Source organism: Oncorhynchus kisutch, linkage group LG15, assembly GCF_002021735.2.
Source record: "Oncorhynchus kisutch isolate 150728-3 linkage group LG15, Okis_V2, whole genome shotgun sequence".
Taxonomy (NCBI): domain Eukaryota; kingdom Metazoa; phylum Chordata; class Actinopteri; order Salmoniformes; family Salmonidae; genus Oncorhynchus; species Oncorhynchus kisutch.
The window spans coordinates 68,818,655-68,841,597 of record NC_034188.2 but is presented as its reverse complement, the minus strand read 5'-3'; the positions used below and the strand labels follow the sequence as shown (position 1 = coordinate 68,841,597).

The 22,943-nt window shown below is 43.0% G+C and overlaps 1 protein-coding gene across 2 annotated transcripts in view; it reads left to right on the top strand.

The window, feature by feature from the left end:
- LOC109905791 (protein Aster-B-like) overlaps positions 1-22,943 on the top strand; it is a 122,317-nt gene that overhangs the window by 55,895 nt on the left and 43,479 nt on the right. The window contains exon 2 of one of the 2 annotated variants that reach the window (XM_031791006.1): positions 2,386-2,429. The exons of the other annotated variant lie outside the window; for it this stretch is intronic. Within the exon in view, the coding sequence (XP_031646866.1) occupies positions 2,386-2,429 (44 nt within the window). The remainder of the gene's footprint in view (positions 1-2,385; positions 2,430-22,943) is intronic. 2 annotated transcript variants of the gene reach the window in all.

The following is a 22,943-nucleotide window of genomic DNA, read 5'->3' as shown; positions in this document are numbered from 1 at the left end:
CATTTTTTACTAAGGTTTTCCCCTCACTGTTCCATCCTTACACATCCATTAGACCATGTGTCTGCAGACAGGCAGGTAGAACTGAACCTGAGCTGCTGTGATGTGCTGACTAATCATCAGACCTCTGGTGACTGGCTGTAATTCTGTTAAGATCATTAGTGAGGCCTCCCGGGTGGCGCAGTGGTTAAGGGCGCGGTACTGCAGCGCCAGCTGTGCCACCAGAGACTCTGGGTTCGCGCCCAGGCTCTGTCGTAACGGCCGCGACTGGGAGGTCCGTGCGGCGACGCACAATTGGCATAGCATCGTGCGGGTTAGGGAGGGTTTGGCCGGTAAGGGATATTCTTGTCACATTGCGCACCAGCGACTCCTGTGGCGGTCCGGGCGCAATGCACGCTGATCAGGTCACTAGGTGTACAGTGTTTCCTCCGACACATGGGTGCGGCTGGCTTCCGGGTTGGATACGAGCTGTGTTAAGAAGCAGTGCGGCTTGGTTGGGTTGTGTATCGGAGGACGCATGACTTTCGACCTTCGTCTCTCCCGAACCCGTACGGGAGTTCTAGCGATGAGACAAGATAGTAGCTACTAAACAATTGGATACCATGAAATTGGGGAGAAAAAGGGAGTAAAAATAAAAAGATCATTAGTGAATCTATCCTGCTGCTTAGGCACTGTAAAAGCATGTATCTCACCATCAGAAGCCAAGCTACTGAATGCTAATTGTATTGCTTACCGGCACTCATGTACCGGTACATGTCCACAGGGTGTACACACAATATGTCATTATGGGCAGAGCCCATCTGTCTAATACACAGTTAGGTAATTAAGTTATATCCTTAATTGTGGAGTAGCAGTGGGCTGGTGATGAAAACACTGCAGGCCCACGTGGGTAACATACCAGGGATACTGCAGAACTACAGAGAACTGTCGACTGGCAGATGTGTTCAAAGAGGACACGCAGATCCTAAATGAAGTTTCTAAATATCCCTCCACTTTTCATCCCATCCCTCATTTTCTGGGAGGTCTCTCCCAGACTTCATAAATCAAGAGGTATAATCTGTATCCTATCTGTCCAGACGTGGTTGATTTTCCCATGCTGGCCTAAAGGTTCCGTGTATTATTCATTCTGGGGCGGTCCACCTCTAGCCCAGGGGTGGGGAGATATGAAGCACCCTGGTTCAACGTCACTCCTCTGAGCCCCTAATTACCCCAGAGGGGCCAGCTCTCTGAGGGCGTGGGTCTCTCTCACTCTGCGTACTCATGGGATGAAAGCCCTAGAGGTCTGGCACTTATCAAAGGATGATCAGAGGGAAATGTGAGGGTATGGAGGGACAGATAAACCAAAGCAGATGGTAGAATATGTTGTCTGTGTTGAAGCCACCAAATTTAACAATAACTCTCAGGAAAATTTTGCCAAATTGTGATTTTTGTCAACAAAAAATCTGCTGAATGAATTCACCTCCAAATAACTAGAGGGTTTGATGGAAAATAATCAGCCAGCCAAGCTCAGAGAACCACTTTAATGGGTGCCGGGAAGCCCACTTTCACACATAAGTGAGAAAGTGGAAAGTTATGAGTCTGCCTAGTGAGTGGAATCCAGTAATGTAAGACTCTTACCCTCTGAGGATATGAATTGATAGAACGAACTAAAGGCCACCGAACAAAGTGATTAATGGGAGATGTGGGCGCAGCGCCTCATGTTGAGTCACTGGTGATAGTGATGGATGGAAGAGAGAGAGAGAAAGGCCTGGATGGATGAGCCACCGGCCTCCCACACACATCACTCCATGGCCTTGGGTGATTGTTTTGTCTGTGTTCCCTGTAGTCAGTGGGCACTGGAGAGAGGCAGGGCTTTCCACCATATGGGTCTTAATTTTTCACACATCCCTTGGTAACCCAATAGCCCTAAATGAGTTAGGTTAGGATAACTCTATTATTTTGATATAAGTAGATATCACAGAGTTGGCTCTATTATTATAATCTGAATGAAGCCTGTCTGTGTCTCTTATGCCATTATCCACACACACTCTTTATAATAATATAGCAGGAACAGAGCACACATCATCCTCAGCTGTTAAAGATCATGCCGCTCCTTTATCATGTTGAGCAAAGCCAGACAGGGACAATGTTCATATCCTCAGGCGTCTGCTAGCCTGGGCCTCCTTAAATAATGGGGGTTCTGCTGTATGTTATTCCTCAGAGGACCAGGTATACAGATACTGACTCACCGCCAGTGGGCTGTTGTGAACTGACAGAAATCTCATTGTGCTCCCACCCCCGCCCAGCGGCATACTGGGAGCTAGGTATCATGGTTATTCGCCTGTGTGCCTACCCATGTCCCGTTTCCTCAGCCATATTAAAGTCTCACACCTTCTTCTCTACCGATAGGCCAAGCAGAGGAAGTGGAAGAATCTGATATGGAGACCACAAAGGTAGGATATACTGTATTCACTAAACAGACACAAGTACTGTAGTTTGTTTAAAAACACTAAAATCAAAGCCTTCAATATTGTACCATTCATACTGTCCTGCTTATAATGTATATTACCTACCCAGATGAAACACTTCACTCAGCTGTAACCATATTCAGGAATACCACAAGAGGGGGCATTCTCCATAGGGTGTGAATGCCCTGACAGCCCCTGGCACTGTGTAGACTCAATGGCTCCAGTCAGTCTTCACATATCACAGTCTCATTAAATACTCTACTATATTTTCTGCCACTTGTCCTTATCTGCAAGCCCATGGTCTATTAGGTCTCTGTCAGCATTGCATTGTACAGGGACAGTCACTGTGGCTTTTGTGTGCTCTCTGCTGCACTGTACTGCCGGCACAGTCAACATGGTTAGCTGATCCAGAGGTGGTCCACCACTGTATTGTATGTCCCTAAAGAACAGGACAGCTGTATCCTGAAAATGGATCCAGGCTAGATGTATTTTAACAGAATGCTTTACCTGAGTTACCTTGGTGCATTCTATCTCTTTGTAGGTTTCTGGAATGGGATGTTTGGGGCTGCAAGGCTGTTTTGTGGAAGCTTTGTTAAATAATGCTTCTTTTTCACAGTGAGTGGCGTGGATCATCTGCTCAGCTCAAAATAACTCAAGTTCCATCCTTGAACGTCTTGTGGGGTTTTGTGGCATGACAACCAACAGTAAACTGATGAAAAGGCCTTTGTGTGTGTGTGTGTGTCTGTCTGTCTCTGTGTTTTTGAATGAAAACAGCAGGAAAGGTCCACATATGGCCTTCAAACAGCAGGCAAATTACTCCTGACTTTGATAATGATGTGTCCCATTCATCTCTATTGCAACTGTTACGGCTTTCTTCCGTCGAAGGAGAGTCGGACCAAAATGCAGCGTGGTTAGTTCGATACATGTTTAATGAAAGAATAAACACGACAAAAACAAGAAACGGACCGTGAAAACCTATACAGCCTATCTGGTGAATACAAACACACTGAGACAGGAACAATCACCCACAAACACACAGTGAAATCCAGGCTACCTAAATATGGTTCCCAATCAGAGACAACGAGAATCACCTGACTCTGATTGAGAACCGCCTCAGGCAGCCATAGACTATGCTAGACACCCCTACTCAGCCACAATCCCAATACCTACTAAAACCCCAATACAAAAACACAACACAAAATAAACCCATGTCACACCCTGGCCTGACCAAATAAATATATAAACACAAAATACTAAGACCAGGGCGTGACAGCAGTATTCTTTCTGGAGTCTGGAAAAATACCAAATATACAGTTGAAGTCAGAGGTTTACATACACCTTAGCCAAATACATTTAAACTCAGTTTTTCACAATTCCTGACATTTAATCCTAGTAAAAATTCCCAGTCTTAGGTCAGTTAGGATCACCAATTTATTTTAAGAAAGTGAAATGTCAGAATAATAGTAGAGAGAATGATTCATTTCAGATTTTATTTCTTTCATCACATTCCTAGTGGGTCAGAAGTTTACATAAACTCAATTAGTATTTGGTAGCATTGCCTTCAAATTGTTTTACTTGGGTCAAACGTTTCGTTGCACAAGCTTCCCACAATAAGTTGGGTGGATTTTGTCCCATTCCTCCTGACAGAGCTGGTGTAACTAAGTCAGGATTGTAGGCCTCCTTGCTCACACACGCTTTTTCAGTTCTGCCCACAAATGTTTTATAGGATTGAGGTAAGGGCTTTGTGATGGCCACTCCAATACCTTGTCTTTGTTGTCCTTAAGCCATTTTGCCACAACTTTGGAAGAATGCTTGGGGTCATTGTCCATTTGGAAGATCCATTTGCGACCAAGCTTTAACTTCCTGACTGATGTCTTGAGATTTTGCTTCAATATATCCACATAATTGTCCTACCTCATGATGCCATCTATTTTGTGAAGTGCACCAGTCCCTCCTGCAGCAAAGCAGCCCTACAACATGATGCTGCCACCCCCGTGCTTCACGGTTGGGATGATGACCTTCAGCTTGTAAGCCCCCCCTTTTCCTCCATGGTCATTATGGTCAAACAGTTATATTTTTGATTCATCAGACTAGAGGACATTTCTCCAAAAAGTACGATCTTTGTCCCCATGTGCAAACCGTGGTCTCGCTTTTTTATGGCGGTTTTGGACGAGTGGCGTCTTCCCTGCGGAGCGGCCGTTCAGGTTATGTCGATGTAGGACTCGTTTTACTGTGGAAATAGATACTTTTGTACCTGTTTCCTCCAGCATCTTCACAAGGTCCTTTGCTGTTCTGGGATATATTTGCACTTTTCGCACTGAAGTACGTTCATCTCTAGGAGACGGAACGCATCTCCTTCCTGAGCGGTATGACGGCTGCGTGGTCCCATGGTGTTTATACTTGCGTACTATTGTTTGTACAGAAGAACGTGGTACCTTCAGGCGTTTGGAAATTGGAGGATGAAGGATGAACCAGACTTGTGGAGGTCTATAATTGTTTTTTTTAGGTCTTGGCTGATTTCTTTTGATTTTCCAATGATGTCAAGCAAAGAGGCACTGCGTTTGAAGGTAGGCCTTGAAATACATCCACAGGTACACCTCCAATTGACTCAAATGATGTCATTTAGCCTATCAGAAGCTTCTGAAGCCATGACATCGTTTTCTGGAATTTTCCAAGCTGTTATTAAAGGCACAGTCAACTTAGTGTATGTAAACTTCTGACCCACTAAAACTGTGATACAGTGAATTCTAAGTGAAATAATCTGTCTGTAAACAATTGTTGGAAAAATTATTTGTCTCATGCACAAAGTAGATGTCCTAACCGACTTGCCAAAACTATAGTTTGTTGACAAGAAATTTGCGGAGTGGTTGAAAAAAAGTTGTAATGACTCCAACATAACTTCCGACTTCAACTGTAAAAATATACTACCGTTCAACAGTTTGGGATCACTTAGAAATGTTCTTGCCTTTGAAAGAAAAGCATTTTTTTTGTCCATTAAAATAACATCAAATTGATCAGAAATACAGTGTAGACATTGTTAATGTAAATGACTATTGTAGCTGGACTCAGCTGATTTTTAATGGAATATCAACATAGGCGTACAGACGCCCATTATCAGCAACCATCACTCCTGTGTTCCAATGGCACGTTGTGTTAGCTAATCCAAGTTTATCATATTAAAAGGCTAATTGATAATTAGAAAACCCTTTTGCAATTAAGTTAGCACAGCTGAAAACTGTTGTTCGGATTAAAGAAGAAATAAAACTGGCCTTCTTTTAGATGAGTTGAGTATCTGGAGTGTCAGCATTTGTGGGTCCGATTACAGGCTCAAAATAGCCAGAAACAAATAACTTTCTTCTGAAACTCGTCAGTCTATTCTTGTTTTGCGAAATGACGGCTATTCCATGCGAGAAATTGCCTAGAAACTGAAGATCTCGTACAACACTGTGTACTACTCCCGTCACAGAACAGTGCAAACTGGCTCTAACTAGAATAGAAAGAGGAGTGGGAGGCCCTGGTGCACAACTGAACAAGAGGACAAGTACATTAGAGTGTCTAGTTTGAGAAACAGACGCCTCACAGGTCCTCAACTGGCAGCTTCATTGTCAGTTCCCGCGTCAACAGTGAAGAGGCAACTTTGGGATGCTGGCCTTCTAGGCAGAGTGCCTCTGGATAGTGTCTGTGTTATTTTGCTCATTTTAATCTTAGCTTTTTATTGGCCAGTCTGAGATATGGTTTTTTCTTTGCAACTCTGCCTGGAAGGCCAGCATCCCGAAGTCGCCTCTTCACTGTTGCCGCGGGAACTATTTAATTAAGCTACCAGTTGAGGGACCTGTAAGGCGTCTGTTTCTCAAACTATGCAAATAACTTTATACGGTTGTTTAGCTATGGGGAAGAGGTGTCCTGAGGGGTGCAGCCTCGACCTTAATAATACCATCCCCCACCAGGAAACTCAGAGTGTGGTTTGGGGTTGCTCGCCTCCAGTGGTTTGCATCTGAACACAGAGCTATAAACAGATAAGAGGCCTGAAGCTGAAGTTGATCTCACCATGCATGCACATGGGCATTCAGTTGTTATGAGAATAGAGGGTAAAGGTTACGTCATAATGCTGTGACTACACTCAGCAGGCATCACTGTTGTGTACAGTTATATCCAAAGGACCTAAAACTCCAATGTGCAATTGACTGTTTTACTTTGTATTAAAGAGTAGGGGGAGTATTAATAATGTCAGTCTGGTGCTTGTTGTCTTGACCATATTTTTAATTTATAAAATTATGAGTTTCCCAGCTTTATTAGAAGAATGGCACAATCAAATAAAATAAAATAGTTGGTCACATGCTTTGTAAACAACAGGTGTAGACTAACAATGAAATGCTTATTTACAGGCCCTTCCCAACAATGCAGAGAGAAATTTTTACAAATAATAACAGGAATATATACACAATGAGTTGGCTCATATGTATAGGTAACTGCCAAAATATAGGAAACACCAACATAAAGTGTCTTAAATTGGGCGTTGACCCACGAGCCACCAGATCCACCAGAACAGCTTCAATGCGCCTTGGAATAGGTTCTACAAGTGTCTGGAACTCTATTGGAGGGATGCGACACCATTCTTCCACAAGTAATTCCATCATTTGGTGTTTTGTTGATGGTGGTAGAAAATACTGTTTCAGGCGCTCCAGAATCTCCCATAAGTGTTTGAATGGGTTGAGCTCTGGTGACTGAGACACACACAAGTGGAAGCAACTGCTTTCAATATACTTTGTATCCCTCATTTAATACTTTGTTTTTGCAGTTACGTGCATGTCCACTGCAATGATGAATAAATATTGAAGGAGGAAGTCAGGGACAAGTAGTGGGTACAGTACTGTAAATACAATACTGAAGTTACAGACAGGCCTATGAGCATCACCAATGAGGTCACAGCCAAACAAAATCCATACAGAATGTAATAAAATGCTGACTAAACCTGATGAGAGCAGTACACAATCCCCTAGTCCTCAGCACACCATATGACATCACTTCCTGGAACAAGCACAGCTGACACTATTTTTAGCGTTCAGGGCCGCACTTGGGTTGAGTCATTGATATATTGCAATGGTACCGGAGCACATCTCTCACGGAAATGTCTAAACAGTATCCTTCAATTGCTAACAAGCGCCGGTCAATACTGAAGCCACTTTTTCAAAACTCTTCACACAGTCTGCATTACCAACATGCATCTTGACCAAACAGTTACCTCACCTACCAAACTCACTCAAACCACCAAAACACTTCATACATGTCTCAAAATAAGCTTGTTTGACCATAACACTGGCAACAATTCTCACTCAGAAAGCATACATTGTCACTCATAACACACTGATCTAAAAAACACTAGGAGCATTACATAAAGGAATTACATAAAGGAACTTTTCTCTTTGAAATTTGAATGATTTTTCACATTCATCAGTATTTCATTATAGAATAAGAATAACACATTTTCACTTTATTGACTGTACTGAAGTATATGTAACAAGAATGAATCAGAAATGCAGCAATTTGCTTCGAAGCCGTCCTCTTTTGTCTGTTTGGTAACAAGAATAAAAACAGGACACTTGGGTAGGCTTTCAGATGAAATTGCAGCTGGGTTTGGAATGATTAAATATTCTGCTGAGATTTTCTATATGTTTCAATCTGGTTACTGCAGAAATGCTCAACATTTGCAACATTTGCCATCATTCTGTTTTGAATGTGTTTTTAACCATTTTGGAAACAGTGTGTTAGCATTTGAAAATGTGCTGCAAGTATATAGTTTTGCAGGTGGTGGAGTATGAATGAGAAAAGAGCTAATGGATTTCGGAGAATGTGGTTTGGTCCACATACACTTCTGTTTCGCTGACTGTGTGAAGAGTTTTGACAATGTGACTTTAGTTTTGACCAATGCATGTTAGCAATTGATAAAACTGTAAGGTAAGGGTTAAGGTAAGGGTAAGGGTTAGGGTTTGGGTTTAGGGTAGGGATGTCCCGAGTTTCCCAGATAGCACTAACCCATCTCTTACTGTGGCAGAACACTGCTGCTGTTCACTGCAACCTAAATCTAGTTTGTCACATCATTTGCTACCACCTCCATTTGACCCCACCACGCACAAGGAGAGAAGAAAAACAGGTGTGTTGATACCCTGTTGTACTCAAGTCTGTTGTGATCTGTTGTTTCTTTCTCCGTCCGTCATCACAGTCAATAGACAAGTGTCTCTTTTTCAGTCAAGGTGACTGAAAACTGTTTGTATTTTTCCTCTAGCTGGCTATGTTAGAGTTGTGTATTGGTTTCTTTTTGCATGATTGAAAACCAGAAGGCATCCAAACAGCCTGTTCCCTGGCCCTGCCCCTCTCCTCTTTTTTGTTCTGTGTTAATTGTGTGTGCTGGGGATTTGTTGTGAGAGCCTGTCTGTTGTGTGCGTGTACGTGTGTTTTTTATTTATTTTTTATTTTACCTTTATTTAACCAGGTAGGCAAGTTGAGAACAAGTTCTCATTTACAATTGCGACCTGGCCAAGATAAAGCAAAGCAGTTCGACAGATAAAACGACACAGAGTTACACATGGAGTAAAAACAAACATACAGTCAATAATGCAGTATAAACAAGTCTATATACAATGTGAGCAAATGAGGTGAGAAGGGAGGTAAAGGCAAAAAAAGGCCATGATGGCAAAGTAAATACAATATAGCAAGTAAAATACTGGAATGGTAGTTTTGCAATGGAAGAATGTGCAAAGTAGAAATAAAAAAATAATGGGGTGCAAAGGAGCAAAATAAATAAATAAATAAAAATTAAATACAGTTGGGAAAGAGGTAGTTGTTTGGGCTAAATTTTAGGTGGGCTATGTACAGGTGCAGTAATCTGTGAGCTGCTCTGACAGTTGGTGCTTAAAGCTAGTGAGGGAGATAAGTGTTTCCAGTTTCAGAGATTTTTGTAGTTCGTTCCAGTCATTGGCAGCAGAGAACTGGAAGGAGAGGCGGCCAAAGAAAGAATTGGTCTTGGGGGTGACTAGAGAGATATACCTGCTGGAGCGTGTGCTACAGGTGGGAGATGCTATGGTGACCAGCGAGCTGAGATAAGGGGGGACTTTACCTAGCAGGGTCTTGTAGATGACATGGAGCCAGTGGGTTTGGCGACGAGTATGAAGCGAGGGCCAGCCAACGAGAGCGTACAGGTCGCAATGGTGGGTAGTATATGGGGCTTTGGTGATAAAACGGATTGCACTGTGATAGACTGCATCCAATTTGTTGAGTAGGGTATTGGAGGCTATTTTGTAAATGACATCGCCAAAGTCGAGGATTGGTAGGATGGTCAGTTTTACAAGGGTATGTTTGGCAGCATGAGTGAAGGATGCTTTGTTGCGAAATAGGAAGCCAATTCTAGATTTAACTTTGGATTGGAGATGTTTGATATGGGTCTGGAAGGAGAGTTTACAGTCTAACCAGACACCTAAGTATTTGTAGTTGTCCACGTATTCTAAGTCAGAGCCGTCCAGAGTAGTGATGTTGGACAGGCGGGTAGGTGCAGGTAGCGATCGGTTGAAGAGCATGCATTTAGTTTTACTTGTATTTAAGAGCAATTGGAGGCCACGGAAGGAGAGTTGTATGGCATTGAAGCTTGCCTGGAGGGTTGTTAACACATTGTCCAAAGAAGGGCCGGAAGTATACAGAATGGTGTCGTCTGCGTAGAGGTGGATCAGGGACTCACCAGCAGCAAGAGCGACCTCATTGATGTATACAGAGAAGAGAGTCGGTCCAAGAATTGAACCCTGTGGCACCCCCATAGAGACTGCCAGAGGTCCGGACAGCAGACCCTCCGACTTGACACACTGAACTCTATCAGAGAAGTAGTTGGTGAACCAGGCGAGGCAATCATTTGAGAAACCAAGGCTGTCGAGTCTGCCGATGAGGATATGGTGATTGACAGAGTCGAAAGCCTTGGCCAGATCAATGAATACGGCTGCACAGTAATGTTTCTTATCGATGGCGGTTAAGATATCGTTTAGGACCTTGAGCGTGGCTGAGGTGCACCCATGACCAGCTCTGAAACCAGATTGCATAGCAGAGAAGGTATGGTGAGATTCGAAATGGTCGGTAATCTGTTTGTTGACTTGGCTTTCGAAGACCTTAGAAAGGCACGGTAGGATAGATATAGGTCTGTAGCAGTTTGGGTCAAGAGTGTCCCCCCCTTTGAAGAGGGGGATGACCGCAGCTGCTTTCCAATCTTTGGGAATCTCAGACGACACGAAAGAGAGGTTGAACAGGCTAGTAATAGGGGTGGCAACAATTTCGGCAGATAATTTTAGAAAGAAAGGGTCCAGATTGTCTAGCCCGGCTGATTTGTAGGGGTCCAGATTTTGCAGCTCTTTCAGAACATCAGCTGAATGGATTTGGGAGAAGGAGAAATGGGGAAGGCTTGGGCGAGTTGCTGTTGGGGGTGCAGTGCTGTTGTCCGGGGTAGGAGTAGCCAGGTGGAAAGCATGGCCAGCCGTAGAAAAATGCTTATTGAAATTCTCAATTATGGTGGATTTATCAGTGGTGACAGTGTTTCCTATCTTCAGTGCAGTGGGCAGCTGGGAGGAGGTGTTCTTATTCTCCATGGACTTTACAGTGTCCCAGAACTTTTTTGAGTTAGTGTTGCAGGAAGCAAATTTCTGCTTGAAAAAGCTAGCCTTGGCTTTTCTAACTGCCTGTGTATAATGATTTCTAGCTTCCCTGAACAGCTGCATATCACGGGGGCTGTTCGATGCTAATGCAGAACGCCATAGGATGTTTTTGTGTTGGTTAAGGGCAGTCAGGTCTGGGGAGAACCAAGGGCTATATCTGTTCCTGGTTCTAAATTTCTTGAATGGGGCATGTTTATTTAAGATGGTTAGGAAGGCATTTTTAAAAAATATCCAGGCATCCTCTACTGACGGGATGAGATCAATATCCTTCCAGGATACCCCGGCCAGGTCGATTAGAAAGGCCTGCTCGCAGAAGTGTTTCAGGGAGCGTTTTACAGTGATGAGTGGAGGTCGTTTGACCGCTGACCCATTACGGATGCAGGCAATGAGGCAGTGATCGCTGAGATCTTGGTTGAAGACAGCAGAGGTGTATTTAGAGGGGAAGTTGGTTAGGATGATATCTATGAGGGTGCCCGTGTTTAAGGTTTTGGGGAGGTACCTGGTAGGTTCATTGATTATTTGTGTGAGATTGAGGGCATCAAGTTTAGATTGTAGGATGGCTGGGGTGTTAAGCATGTTCCAGTTTAGGTCGCCTAGCAGCACGAACTCTGAAGATAGATGGGGGGCAATCAGTTCACATATGGTGTCCAGAGCACAGCTGGGGGCAGAGGGTGGTCTATAGCAGGCGGCAACGGTGAGAGACTTGTTTTTAGAGAGGTGGATTTTTAAAAGTAGAAGTTCAAATTGTTTGGGTACAGACCTGGATAGTAGGACAGAACTCTGCAGGCTATCTTTGCAGTAGATTGCAACACCGCCCCCTTTGGCAGTTCTATCTTGTCTGAAAATGTTGTAGTTTGGAATTAAAACTTCAGAATTTTTGGTGGTCTTCCTAAGCCAGGATTCAGACACAGCTAGAACATCCGGGTTGGCAGAGTGTGCTAAAGCAGTGAATAGAACAAACTTAGGGAGGAGGCTTCTAATGTTAACATGCATGAAACCAAGGCTATTACGGTTACAGAAGTCGTCAAAAGAGAGCGCCTGGGGAATAGGAGTGGAGCTAGGCACTGCAGGGCCTGGATTCACCTCTACATCGCCAGAGGAACATAGGAGGAGTAGAATAAGGGTACGGCTAAAAGCTATGAGAATTGGTCGTCTAGAACGTCTGGAACATAGAGTAAAAGGAGGTTTCTGGGGGCGATAAAATAGCATCAAGGTATAATGTACAGACAAATGTATGGCAGGATGTGAATACAGTGGAGGTAAACCTAGGTATTGAGTGATGAAGAGAGAGATATTGTCTCTAGAAACATCGTTGAAACCAGGAGATGTCATTGCATGTGTGGGTGGTGGAACTAATAGGTTGGATAAGGTATAGTGAGCAGGACTAGAGGCTCTACAGTGAAATAAGCCAATAAACACTAACCAGAACAGAAATGGACAAGACATATTGACATTAAGGATAGGCATGCTTAGTCGAGTGATCAAAAGGGTCCGGTGAGTGGAGAGGTTGGTTGGTGATTTAGACAGCTAGCCAGGGCATCGGTAGCAAGCTAGCATAGGATGGAGGTCTGTTAGCCACCCCTTACGTTCCGTCAGTAGATTAGTGGGGTTCCGTGTGGTAGAGGGGATTAATCCAAATCACACAACAACAACAAAAATAAAAACAATAGATATAGTTATAGAGGCCCAAGAAGAAAATATAATAATAATAATTTTAAAAATAATTTAAAAAAAATAATAATAAAAAAATTGTCCGATTGTCTATTCAGATAGCAGCCGGTAAGACAGCTAACGGTTAGCAGGCCGCAGATGGGCGTTCAGGTAACGTCGCGACGGAGGAGCCGGCCGAATAACTCCTTCGGGTAGATAACGTCGGCAGTCCAGTTGTGAAGGCCCGGTGGGGCTCCGCGAAGGCAGTAAAACGGGTCCGGATAGGTGACTGCAGCCCAGGTGTGATTGATGGAACTCAGGAGTGATTGACGGAGCTTGCTAGCTCCGATGGTCACACGGATAGCAGCTAGCTAGCTGTGAGATCCGGGTATGAATGTCCAGGGACATGGAGAGAAAAATTGGTCCGGTATGTTCCGTTCCGAGCCGCGCTGCGCCGTACAGAACTGGCGATAGATTTTCGAGCTAAAGGATAGCTGATGACCACAAACCGTGGTTAGCTGAATATTAACGATTTGCCAGTAAAGGAGCTAACTAGCTTCTGAACTAGCTTCTGGATTAGCTTCTGGCTAGTTTCAGGCTAGCTTCTTGGAGTTTCTGGCTAGCTTCTTGGAGGATTACAGATCTGAGGTAAATAATACTTTTTTATAAATATACATTGGTGAGGCGGGTTGCAGGAGAGTGTTTTGAAGATGAGTTGATGGAAAATAAAAATAAAATGTATGTGAAAAAGTTGTAAATATATATATATACAGGACACGACAAGACGAGGACAAAAGACGTCTGAACTGCTATGCCACCTTGGAGACATGTGTGTGTGTGTGCATGTGCGTGCGTGCGCGTGTGGCTGTGACAGTAGGGCCATTACAGCTCTGTGTCTCTACTCATTGGCCATGTGGGGTTGGCGTTTAAAAAAAAAAATGTATTTAACCTTTATATAACTAGGCAAGTCAGTTAAGAACAAATTCTTATTAACAATGACGGCCTACACCGGCCAAACCCGGACGACACTGGGCCAATTGTGCTCCGCCCTATGGGACTCCTAATCACGGCCGGTTGTGATACAGCCTGGATTCGAACCAGAATGTTGCACTGTTATGCTGACTTGCATAACAGTGTCATAATAGATGTACTGAGATGACATCATAAATGTAGAGATGTACTAAAACTACACATGAATGTCCTGATCTACAAGACATTGACATTGCTGTTCTTAAAAAACATATGTACATTTCAATAGGACATAACATTTGTATTTCTATTGATACAGTTCAACATTTCTGTGATAGAGCTGATGATAACTGACACACACCGTTAATAGTCAGTGTTGCTGCTAGTGTAATGCACTCAGTGTTGATGAGAGGGACAGATCTGTCCCAGGGTCAGATCTAGGCTGCCTGACAGGGAAAAGGCTATACAGACACTCCTGACCTGCAAACCAATGTTTTATTTGATCATTTCTTAAAATTAGGTTACGGTTAGGATTAAGGTAAATGTCAGGTTAGTGATTTTGCAGGTCAGTGTTCTCCTTATAATCTCTCCCACCTGACAGGCTTCCTCTCCTGCAGGGAGCTGTCCATTCAGCAGCACTCTGCTACTGCACTGGACCCTCAGCCTCACAGAGAAACCTCCAAAGAATTCTGCTGTTGCATTCTGTACAGTGCAGAAAAACAGCAAGAGCTGAAATCATCTTAACATCAAAAGATCACTGGATAAAACTAAAATTAATAAAGTAAGTAGTGACTTTGCCACAACAATGTGCAGAAAACAATACATAACTGCCCTAAAAACATCACAGACTAAAATGGCCACCTGAGCTTCCTCCTCTATGCCCATAGATGGCCAATGCCATTGATTACATTCATTACTCTGATTACATTGTTAGAGCCACAAGAGGTTTTGCGTCATCATTGGCTACACGGAAGCTGTCTTCACACACAGTCATGGAAACAATAATAACTCATGTCAATTTGTATCTAAAGACTGGGAAAGACTAAATGTGATGTGTCATTGCTGAAAATTCTGCTGGTTTCCAGGAAACATCATGTGGAGTGGAAGACGTGGTCATTTGTGTCACTCTGTTACTGTGTAGCCCAGTGGCTCTCTGGGTATTGTTTTTCTGGGACCTCAAGTATTCCTCTCTTTGGTAGTGGTTAATCTTTCTCTTTGGTTGTCCATAAAGGAGCTTGGCATGAATAAAGTATTATCCTGCTGTGTGAGTTAATCTCAGTCGATGACCCCCCTCACTGTTCTATCTTTCTGAATCAGCTATAGCACACAAGGAGGGTCAGGACTGGCACTAAAGCTATAAACAATGTCTTCTGTCCTTGCTTTGTCAAATCAAATCAAATGTTATTGATCGCGTACACATGCAGATATTCTCACGGGTGTAGCGAAATGCTTGTGTTCCTAGCTCTAACAGTACAGTAATACCTAACAATACACGCAAATCCCCAAAATAAAAAGAAAGGAATGAAGAAATATAGAAATATTAGAACGAGCAGTGTCAGAGTCCGGAATATACATTAATAAAGTAATATATATATATATTATGGTGTGTATCGACAGTATGTTTATAGAAAAGGTGTGTACAGCAGTAGTTATATAGGATGAACCATGATTAGAGTACAGTATATATAAATGAAGTGGGTAAAAAAGTATGTGAACATTATTAAAGTGACCCGTGTTCAATGACTATGTATACTGAACAAAAATATCAACGCAACATGCGACAATTTCAAAGATTTGACTGAGTTACAGGTCATATAAAGAAATCAGTCGATAAATGAATGAATTAGGCCCTAATCTATGGATTTCACATGACTGGGAATACAGGTATGCATCTGTTGGTCACAAATACCTTAAAAAAAGGTAGAGGGGCGTGGATCGGAAACCAGTCAGTATCTGGTGTGACCACCATTTTCCTCTTGCAGCACGACACATCTCCTTCGCATAGAGTTGATCAGGCTGTTGATTGTGGCCTGTGGAATGTTGCCCCACTCCTCTTCAATGGCTGTGCGAAGTCGCTGGATATTGGTGGAAAATGGAACACGCTGCTCAATGGGTGACATGTCTGGTGAGTATGCAGGCCATGGAAGAACTGGGACATTTTCAGCTTCCAGGTGTTGTGTACAGATCCTTGTGACATGGGGTGGTGCATTATCATGCTGAAACATGAGGTGATGGCGGCGGATGAATGGCCTCAAGATCTCGTCACGGTATCGCTGTGCATTCAAATTGCAATCGATAAAATGCAATTGTGTTCATTGTCCGTAGCTTATGCCTGCCTATACCATAACCCCACCGCCACCATGGGACACTCAGTTTACAACGTTGACATCAGCAAACCGCTTGCCCATATGACACAATACATGTGGTCGGCGGTTGTGAGGCCGGTTGGACGTACTGCCAAATTCTCTAAAACAATGTTGGCTTATGGTAGAGAAATTAACATAACATTTTCTGGCAACAGCTCTGGTGGACATTCCTTCAGTCAGCATGTCAATTGCATGTTCCCTCAAACATTTTGACATCTGTGGCATTGTGTTGTATGACAAAACTGCACAATTTAGAGTGGCCTTTCATTGTCCCCAGCACAAGGTGCACCTGTGTAATGATCATGCTGTTTAATCAGCTTATTGATATGCCACACCTGTCAGTATCTTGGCAAAGGAGAGCTGCTCACTAACAGGATTGAAACAAATTTGTGCAGAATTAAGGTTTTTGTGCATATGGAAAAATTCTGGGATCTTTTATTTCAGCTCATGAAACATGGGACCAACATTTTATATGTTGTGATTATGTATGGGAACATTTTATGAGAGTGTTGACATGTTTTGCCATGGGTCGTGTTGGCAATATCTGGATGTTCTTTTCACAACACATTGAGACATTAACAGTATTATAGATAGGGGGGAGAGGAAGCTACAGTGCCTTGAAAAGTATTCATCCCCCTTGGCGTTTTTCCTATTTTGTTGCCATACAACCTGTAATTTAAATGGATTTATATTTGGATTTCATGTGATGGACATACACAAAATAGTCCAAATTGGTGAAGTGAAATTAAAAATTAAAAACTTATTTCAACAAATTCAAAAAAATGAAAAAAATGAAAAGTGGTGCATGCATATGTATTCACCCCCTTTGCTATGAAGCCCCTATATAAGATCTGCTGCAACGAATTACCTTCAGAAGTCACATAATTAATTAAATAAAGTCCACCTGTTCGCAATCTAAGTGTCACATGATCTCAGAATATATAAACCTGTTCTGGAAGGCCCCAGAGTCTGCAACACCACTAAGCAAGGAGCACCACCAAGTAAGCGGCAATATGAAGACCAAGAAGCTCTCCAAACAGGTCAGGGACAAAGTTGTGAAGTACAGATCAGGGTTGGGTTCTAAAATAATATCAGAAACTTTGAACATCCCACAGAGCACCATTAAATTCATTATTAAAAAATGGAAAGAATATGGCAACAAAACAAACCTGCGAAGAGAGGGCCGCCTACCGAAACTCACGGACCAGGCAAGGAGGGCAATAATCAGAGAGGCAACAAAGAGACCAAAGATAACCTTGAAGGAGCTGCAAAGCCCCGCAACGGAGATTGGAGTATCTGTCCATATGATCACTTTAAGCCGTACACTCCATAGAGTGGGGCTTTACGGAAGAGTGGCCAGAAAAAAAGCCATCGCTTAAAGAAAAAAATTAGCAAACATGTTTGGTGTTCACAAAAAGGCATGTGGGAGACTCCCCAAACATATGGAAGAAGGTACTCTGGTCAGATGAGACTAAAATGTAGCTTTTTGGCCATCAAGGAAAACGCAATGTCTGGCGCAACCCCAACACCTCTCATCACCCCGAGAACGCCATCCCCACAGGGAAGCATGGTGGTGGCAGCATCATGCTGTGGGGATGTTTTTCTTCGGCAGGTACTGGGAAACTGGTCAGAATTGAAAGAATGATGGATGGCGCTAAATACAGGAAAATTCTTGAGGGAAACCTGTTTCAGTCTTCCAGAGATTTGAGACTGGGACGGAGGTTCACCTTCCAGCAGGACAATGTCCCTAAGCATACTGCTAAAGTAACACTCGAGCGGTTAAGGGAAAACATTTAAATGTCTTGGAATGGCCTAGACAAAGCCCAGACCTCAATCCAATTGAGAATCTGTGGTATGACTTAAAGATTGCTGTACACCAGCAGAACTCTTCCAACTTGAAGGAGTTGTGCAAAAATCCCAGTGGCTAGATGTGCCAAGCTTATAGAGAAATACACCAAGAGACTTGCAGCTGTAATTGCTTCAAAAGGTGGCTCTACAAAGTATTGGCTTTGGGGGGTTGAATAGTTATGCACGAACAAGTTTTCAGTTTTTTGGTCTTACTTCTTGTTTATTTCACAATCAAAAATATTTTGTATCTTCAAAGTGGTAGGCATGTTGTGTAAATAAAATGATACAAACCCCCCAAAAATGTATTTTCATTCCAGGTTGTAAGGCAACATAACAGGAACAATGCCAAGGGGGGCGAATACTTTCGCAAGCCACTGTATATCACTTCCCGAAGCTACAGGGCACACAGTGTACAGTGTACATAGGGCAGCAGTCTCTAAGGTGCAGGGTTGAGTATCGGGTGGTAGCCGGTTAGTAGCAGTCACTAAAGTAATGTCTGTGATAGTGTGACGGGGTCTGCCAGGGTTTGTTCTGGTCACCAGAGCGTTAACATGATCTCACCCTCCTTTCACACCCTGTCTCGCCCATCCCTCCTTTCTTCCTTTCTCAAAACCATTGCTTGCTTCTTAAACTCGCTCTTTCTCACAAGGGAGGTGCATCAGAGACGTTAAAATGAAACAACGTCATTTAGCTGGCAATCTAAGTAGGCCTAATCTTAAGTGTTGACAAGTGTTTTGTTACAACCCATCATGTCCTAATGAATCCCACTTACATATTAGTATAATGAATAAACATTATTGAGTTTGTGTCATATGGATTCTGCTGTAATTCTGTCTGTCTAGTGTAATAAACTAGAAAGTCAGTAAAGGTCTGGGTTGTGGCTGGTAACAGACATGGAGAGTGGTTACCATTAGTGATAGCTGCATTAGCTGTCTTAATGAGGTGTGATGCATGCCCTCTTTAAGGCAATTACAATGGGGAATGTGATGCACTCTGACCCAGTGCCTGTGGTTTAGTTGCCAATTGTGTTTGGAGAGTGTTATTGTCATTAAGGGGGCATGGAGAATGGGCTTTGTGACACTAATGCCCTGTAGCTTCAGGAAGTGATATTGGTTCCTCTCCTCCCTGTCTATAATACTGTTAATGTCTCAATGTGTTGTGAAAAGAACATCCAGATATTGCCAACATAACCCATGTCAAAACATGTCAACACTCTCACAAAATATGTTCCCATACATAATAACACACACACACACACAAACACGAACACGAACACAAACTGACTGAATACCCCAGTGCACAATATAGCATGTGCCCTGTATTAACAGATTAAGAGGTCTAGCTGTTGATACTGATTACCTCTGGGTCTGACAAGATAAAGCGTGAAACAACTGCAATAGGTCCCCCTAAATCCCTTCTCATGCACATCCAGCATGGCCCTGGGGGGTAAACACTTCAGCGACCACACTAAGAGGTCACTTTCCTGCGGCACGTGACCCCCAGAAATTCCCTCTACCCCTCTAAAGCTCCAGGACCATGCAGCCTGGTTCATGCAGGAGAGTGACTGAGTGAGCCATCTAGGGAAGAGGTGGGAGGACGGAAGAGGACAGAAGGGAGGTAGCAGGGCGGAGCATGCTCAGTAGGGACCCGGCAAGTTCAGCTGTCATCTGCAGTGGGGTCTGAAAGAAAGAGAATGCGAGGCAGAGAGAGAGAGAGCACTTCCTAACGTCCTTCCAAATGTATGGCCATATTAGAGAGACATATTTATTTTCCCTTTTGTACTTTAACTATTTGCAAATCATCACAACACTGTGTATAGTCACAATATGACGTTTGAAATGTCTTTATTCTTTTGGAACTTTTGTGAGTGTAATGTTTACTATTAATTTCTTATTATTTATTTTGCTTTTGTTTATTATCAATTTCACTTGCTTTGGCAATGTAAACATATGTTTCCCATGCCAATAAAGCCCCTTAGAGAGAGACCGTACTGCATATCCATAATGTGGGCTAACTTACAACACACAAACAAACATACACTCAGGCGGAAGGCATCACTAGCGAGGGAGAGATCCCAGCCGAGAGGAGAGGAGCACATGAATGAGAGGAGAGGTGAGTGAGCGAGTGAGTGTTGGCATAGTGTTACTTACTTCTGGGTGGAAGAGGAGGAGGGGAAACCCAGGGAGGAGGCAGTGTGATTGGTAATGATTTGGCACCGGCCCCAGTGTGGGAAAGTCTGCTGTTGATATGATATTTGGAGTGGGTTTAATCTACACAGATGCAGCAACAGCAGGACAGGGAGTGAAGCCAATACACAGAAACCGAACTTGGTACCAGAGCATTTTGTATTATTCTGTATGTAAATCCGAGACACTCCATTTAGTCTGATATGTTACATTTTGTATGGTTACATAAGACAAACACTAAAGTAGGGTGGTTGGTCGGAGTGGATGGGTGGTCGTATAATGTGAACTTCTAGCAACCCAAAGGATGTGAGTTTGAATCTCATCAAGGACAACTTTAGCATTGTAGCTAATTAGCAACTTTTCATGTACTTTTTAGCTCCTTTGCAACTACTTAGTATTTAGCTAAGGGGGGGGGGGTTCCTTTATCATGTGGACCAAACACTCCCACTCAGAGTGGACTATAGTATTTGCCTGTAGTTTTGTTTTGGGCACTTCAGAACAGATATGTAGCACACTGCAGGGCTGAGCCCCCATCCTTCTGTTTCTATAGGCAGTCCCATAACCTCTCTCTCTCTCTCTCTCTCACACACACAACAGTAATGTATACAGTGCTGCCTTGCCTTCTTACAGGGACATGTTCTGCAGGGTTATTTTCACAGTGACATAACAATGGAGGCTCCCTGACCAGGGCTGCACCATGATGGGGATGAAGAAGTAAAAGCCGTAAGGGATGAAGAAAGTCCCTTATAAACTAAATGTCTCTGTATTAATAAGTATGGCCGGTTTCATGGTAACTTTAATGTGGAAAGATGAATTTGTATGATTCATAATGATTCAGATAAAAGCATCCAACACATGGGAAAATGCTGGACAATTTCCTCTATCCCCTAACACTTGCATACACAGACACACTGTATCTCTCTTAACACTTGCTGTGAAAACAGCAACTGCAAAGGGGCCTGAGTGTGCTAGAATTTCAGGACAAAGTCCCCCTCTCTCTCTCACTCTCTCACACACAAAGGGAGAAGGGATGGGGAGGTATACACTGCAGTATCATGGGGGAATAGCATGTCTGTGTTTTCCTCTGGAAAAAGCCTGCAAGATTGTTCTCCCTGGACTCGAGCTTTGCTGTTGCCTCTCTCTCTCTCTCGTGCGCTCTCTCTCTCTCGCTCTCTCTCTCGTTCTCTCTCTCTCTCGCTCTCTCTCTCGTTCTCTCGCTCTCTCTCTCGTTCTCTCGCTCTCTCGTGCTCTCTCACTCTCTCGCTCTCTCTCTCTCGCTCTTTCTCTCTCTCTCGCTCTCTCTCCCTCTCTCTCTCGCTCTCTTCTCTCTCGCTCGCTCTCACTCTCTCTCTGTATTCACCATATTTTCTCCAAGTTGCCTGTTGTCATCGCCATTTTTGATAAACTTCCCGACGGTGCTGTCTGAGCTTCCCAGCGATATTTCTGGCATTGAAAGCGTTTTTCAGGTCGCCTAAGTACTAACTATGTAAAAAACTGTACAGTACCAGTCAAACATTTGGACACACCTACTCATTCAAGGGTTTTTCTTTATTTCATACTAGTTTCTACATTGTAAAACATCAAAACTATGAAATAACACATATTGAATCATGTAGGAACCAAAAAAAGTGTTAAAACAAATCAAAATATATTTTAGATTTTAGATTCTTCAAAGTAGCTAACCTTGGCCTTGATGACCGCTTTGTATTCTCTCAACCAGATTCATGACGTAGTCATCTGAAATGCTTTTCCAACAGTCTTGAAGGAGTTCCCACATATGCTGAGCACTTGTTGGCTGCTTTTCCTTCATTCTGCGGTCAAACTCATTCCAAATCATTTCAATTGGGTTGAGGTTGGGTGATGGTGGAATCCAGGTCATCTGATGCAGCACTCCATCACTCTCCTTCTTGGTCAAATATTCCTTACACAGCGTGGATGTGTGTTTAGGGTCATTTTCCTGTTTGAAAAACAAATGATAGTCCCACTAAGTGCAAACCAGATGGTATGGTGTATCGCTAGAGAATGCTGTGATAGCCATGCTGGTTAAGTATGCCTTGAATTCTAAATAAATCACAGACAGTGTCACCAGCAAAGCACAATCACACCTCCTCCTCCATGCTTTACAAAGGGAACCACACATGCGGAGGTCATCCGTTCACCTACTCTGCGTCTCACAAAGACATGACGGTTGGAACCAAAAATCTCAGATTTGGACTCATCAGACCAAAGGACAGATTTCCACTGGTCTAATGACCATTACTCATGTTTCTTGGCCCAAGTAAGTCTCTTATTATTATTGGTGTCCTCTAGTACTGGTTTCTTTGCACCAATTCGACCAAAAAGGCCTGATTCACGCAGTCTCCTCAAAACTGTTGATGTTGAGATATGTCTGTTACTTGAAATATGTGCAATCTGAAGTGCAGTTAATTGCCCATTTCTGAGGCTGGTAACTCTAAGGAACTTATCCTCTGCAGCAGAGATATCCAATAAATGTCGTTCCACTTCATGATTGTGTCCCACTTGTTGTTGATTCTTCACAAAAAAATACAGTTTTATATCTTTATGTTTGAAGCCTGAAATGTGGCAAAAGGTCGCAAATTTCAAGGGGGCCGAATACTTTCGCAAGGCACTGTATATATTTTTTTATTATTATACATTTTCGAGATGGAATAACATTTTCAGTGTAAACTTAAATGACTAAAACCAGATACAAAGTATGTAGAAAAGATACCAAAATAAAAGCTACACAGTCAGGGAGAATTGAACATTCCAAAAACAATGAATTTAGCAGTA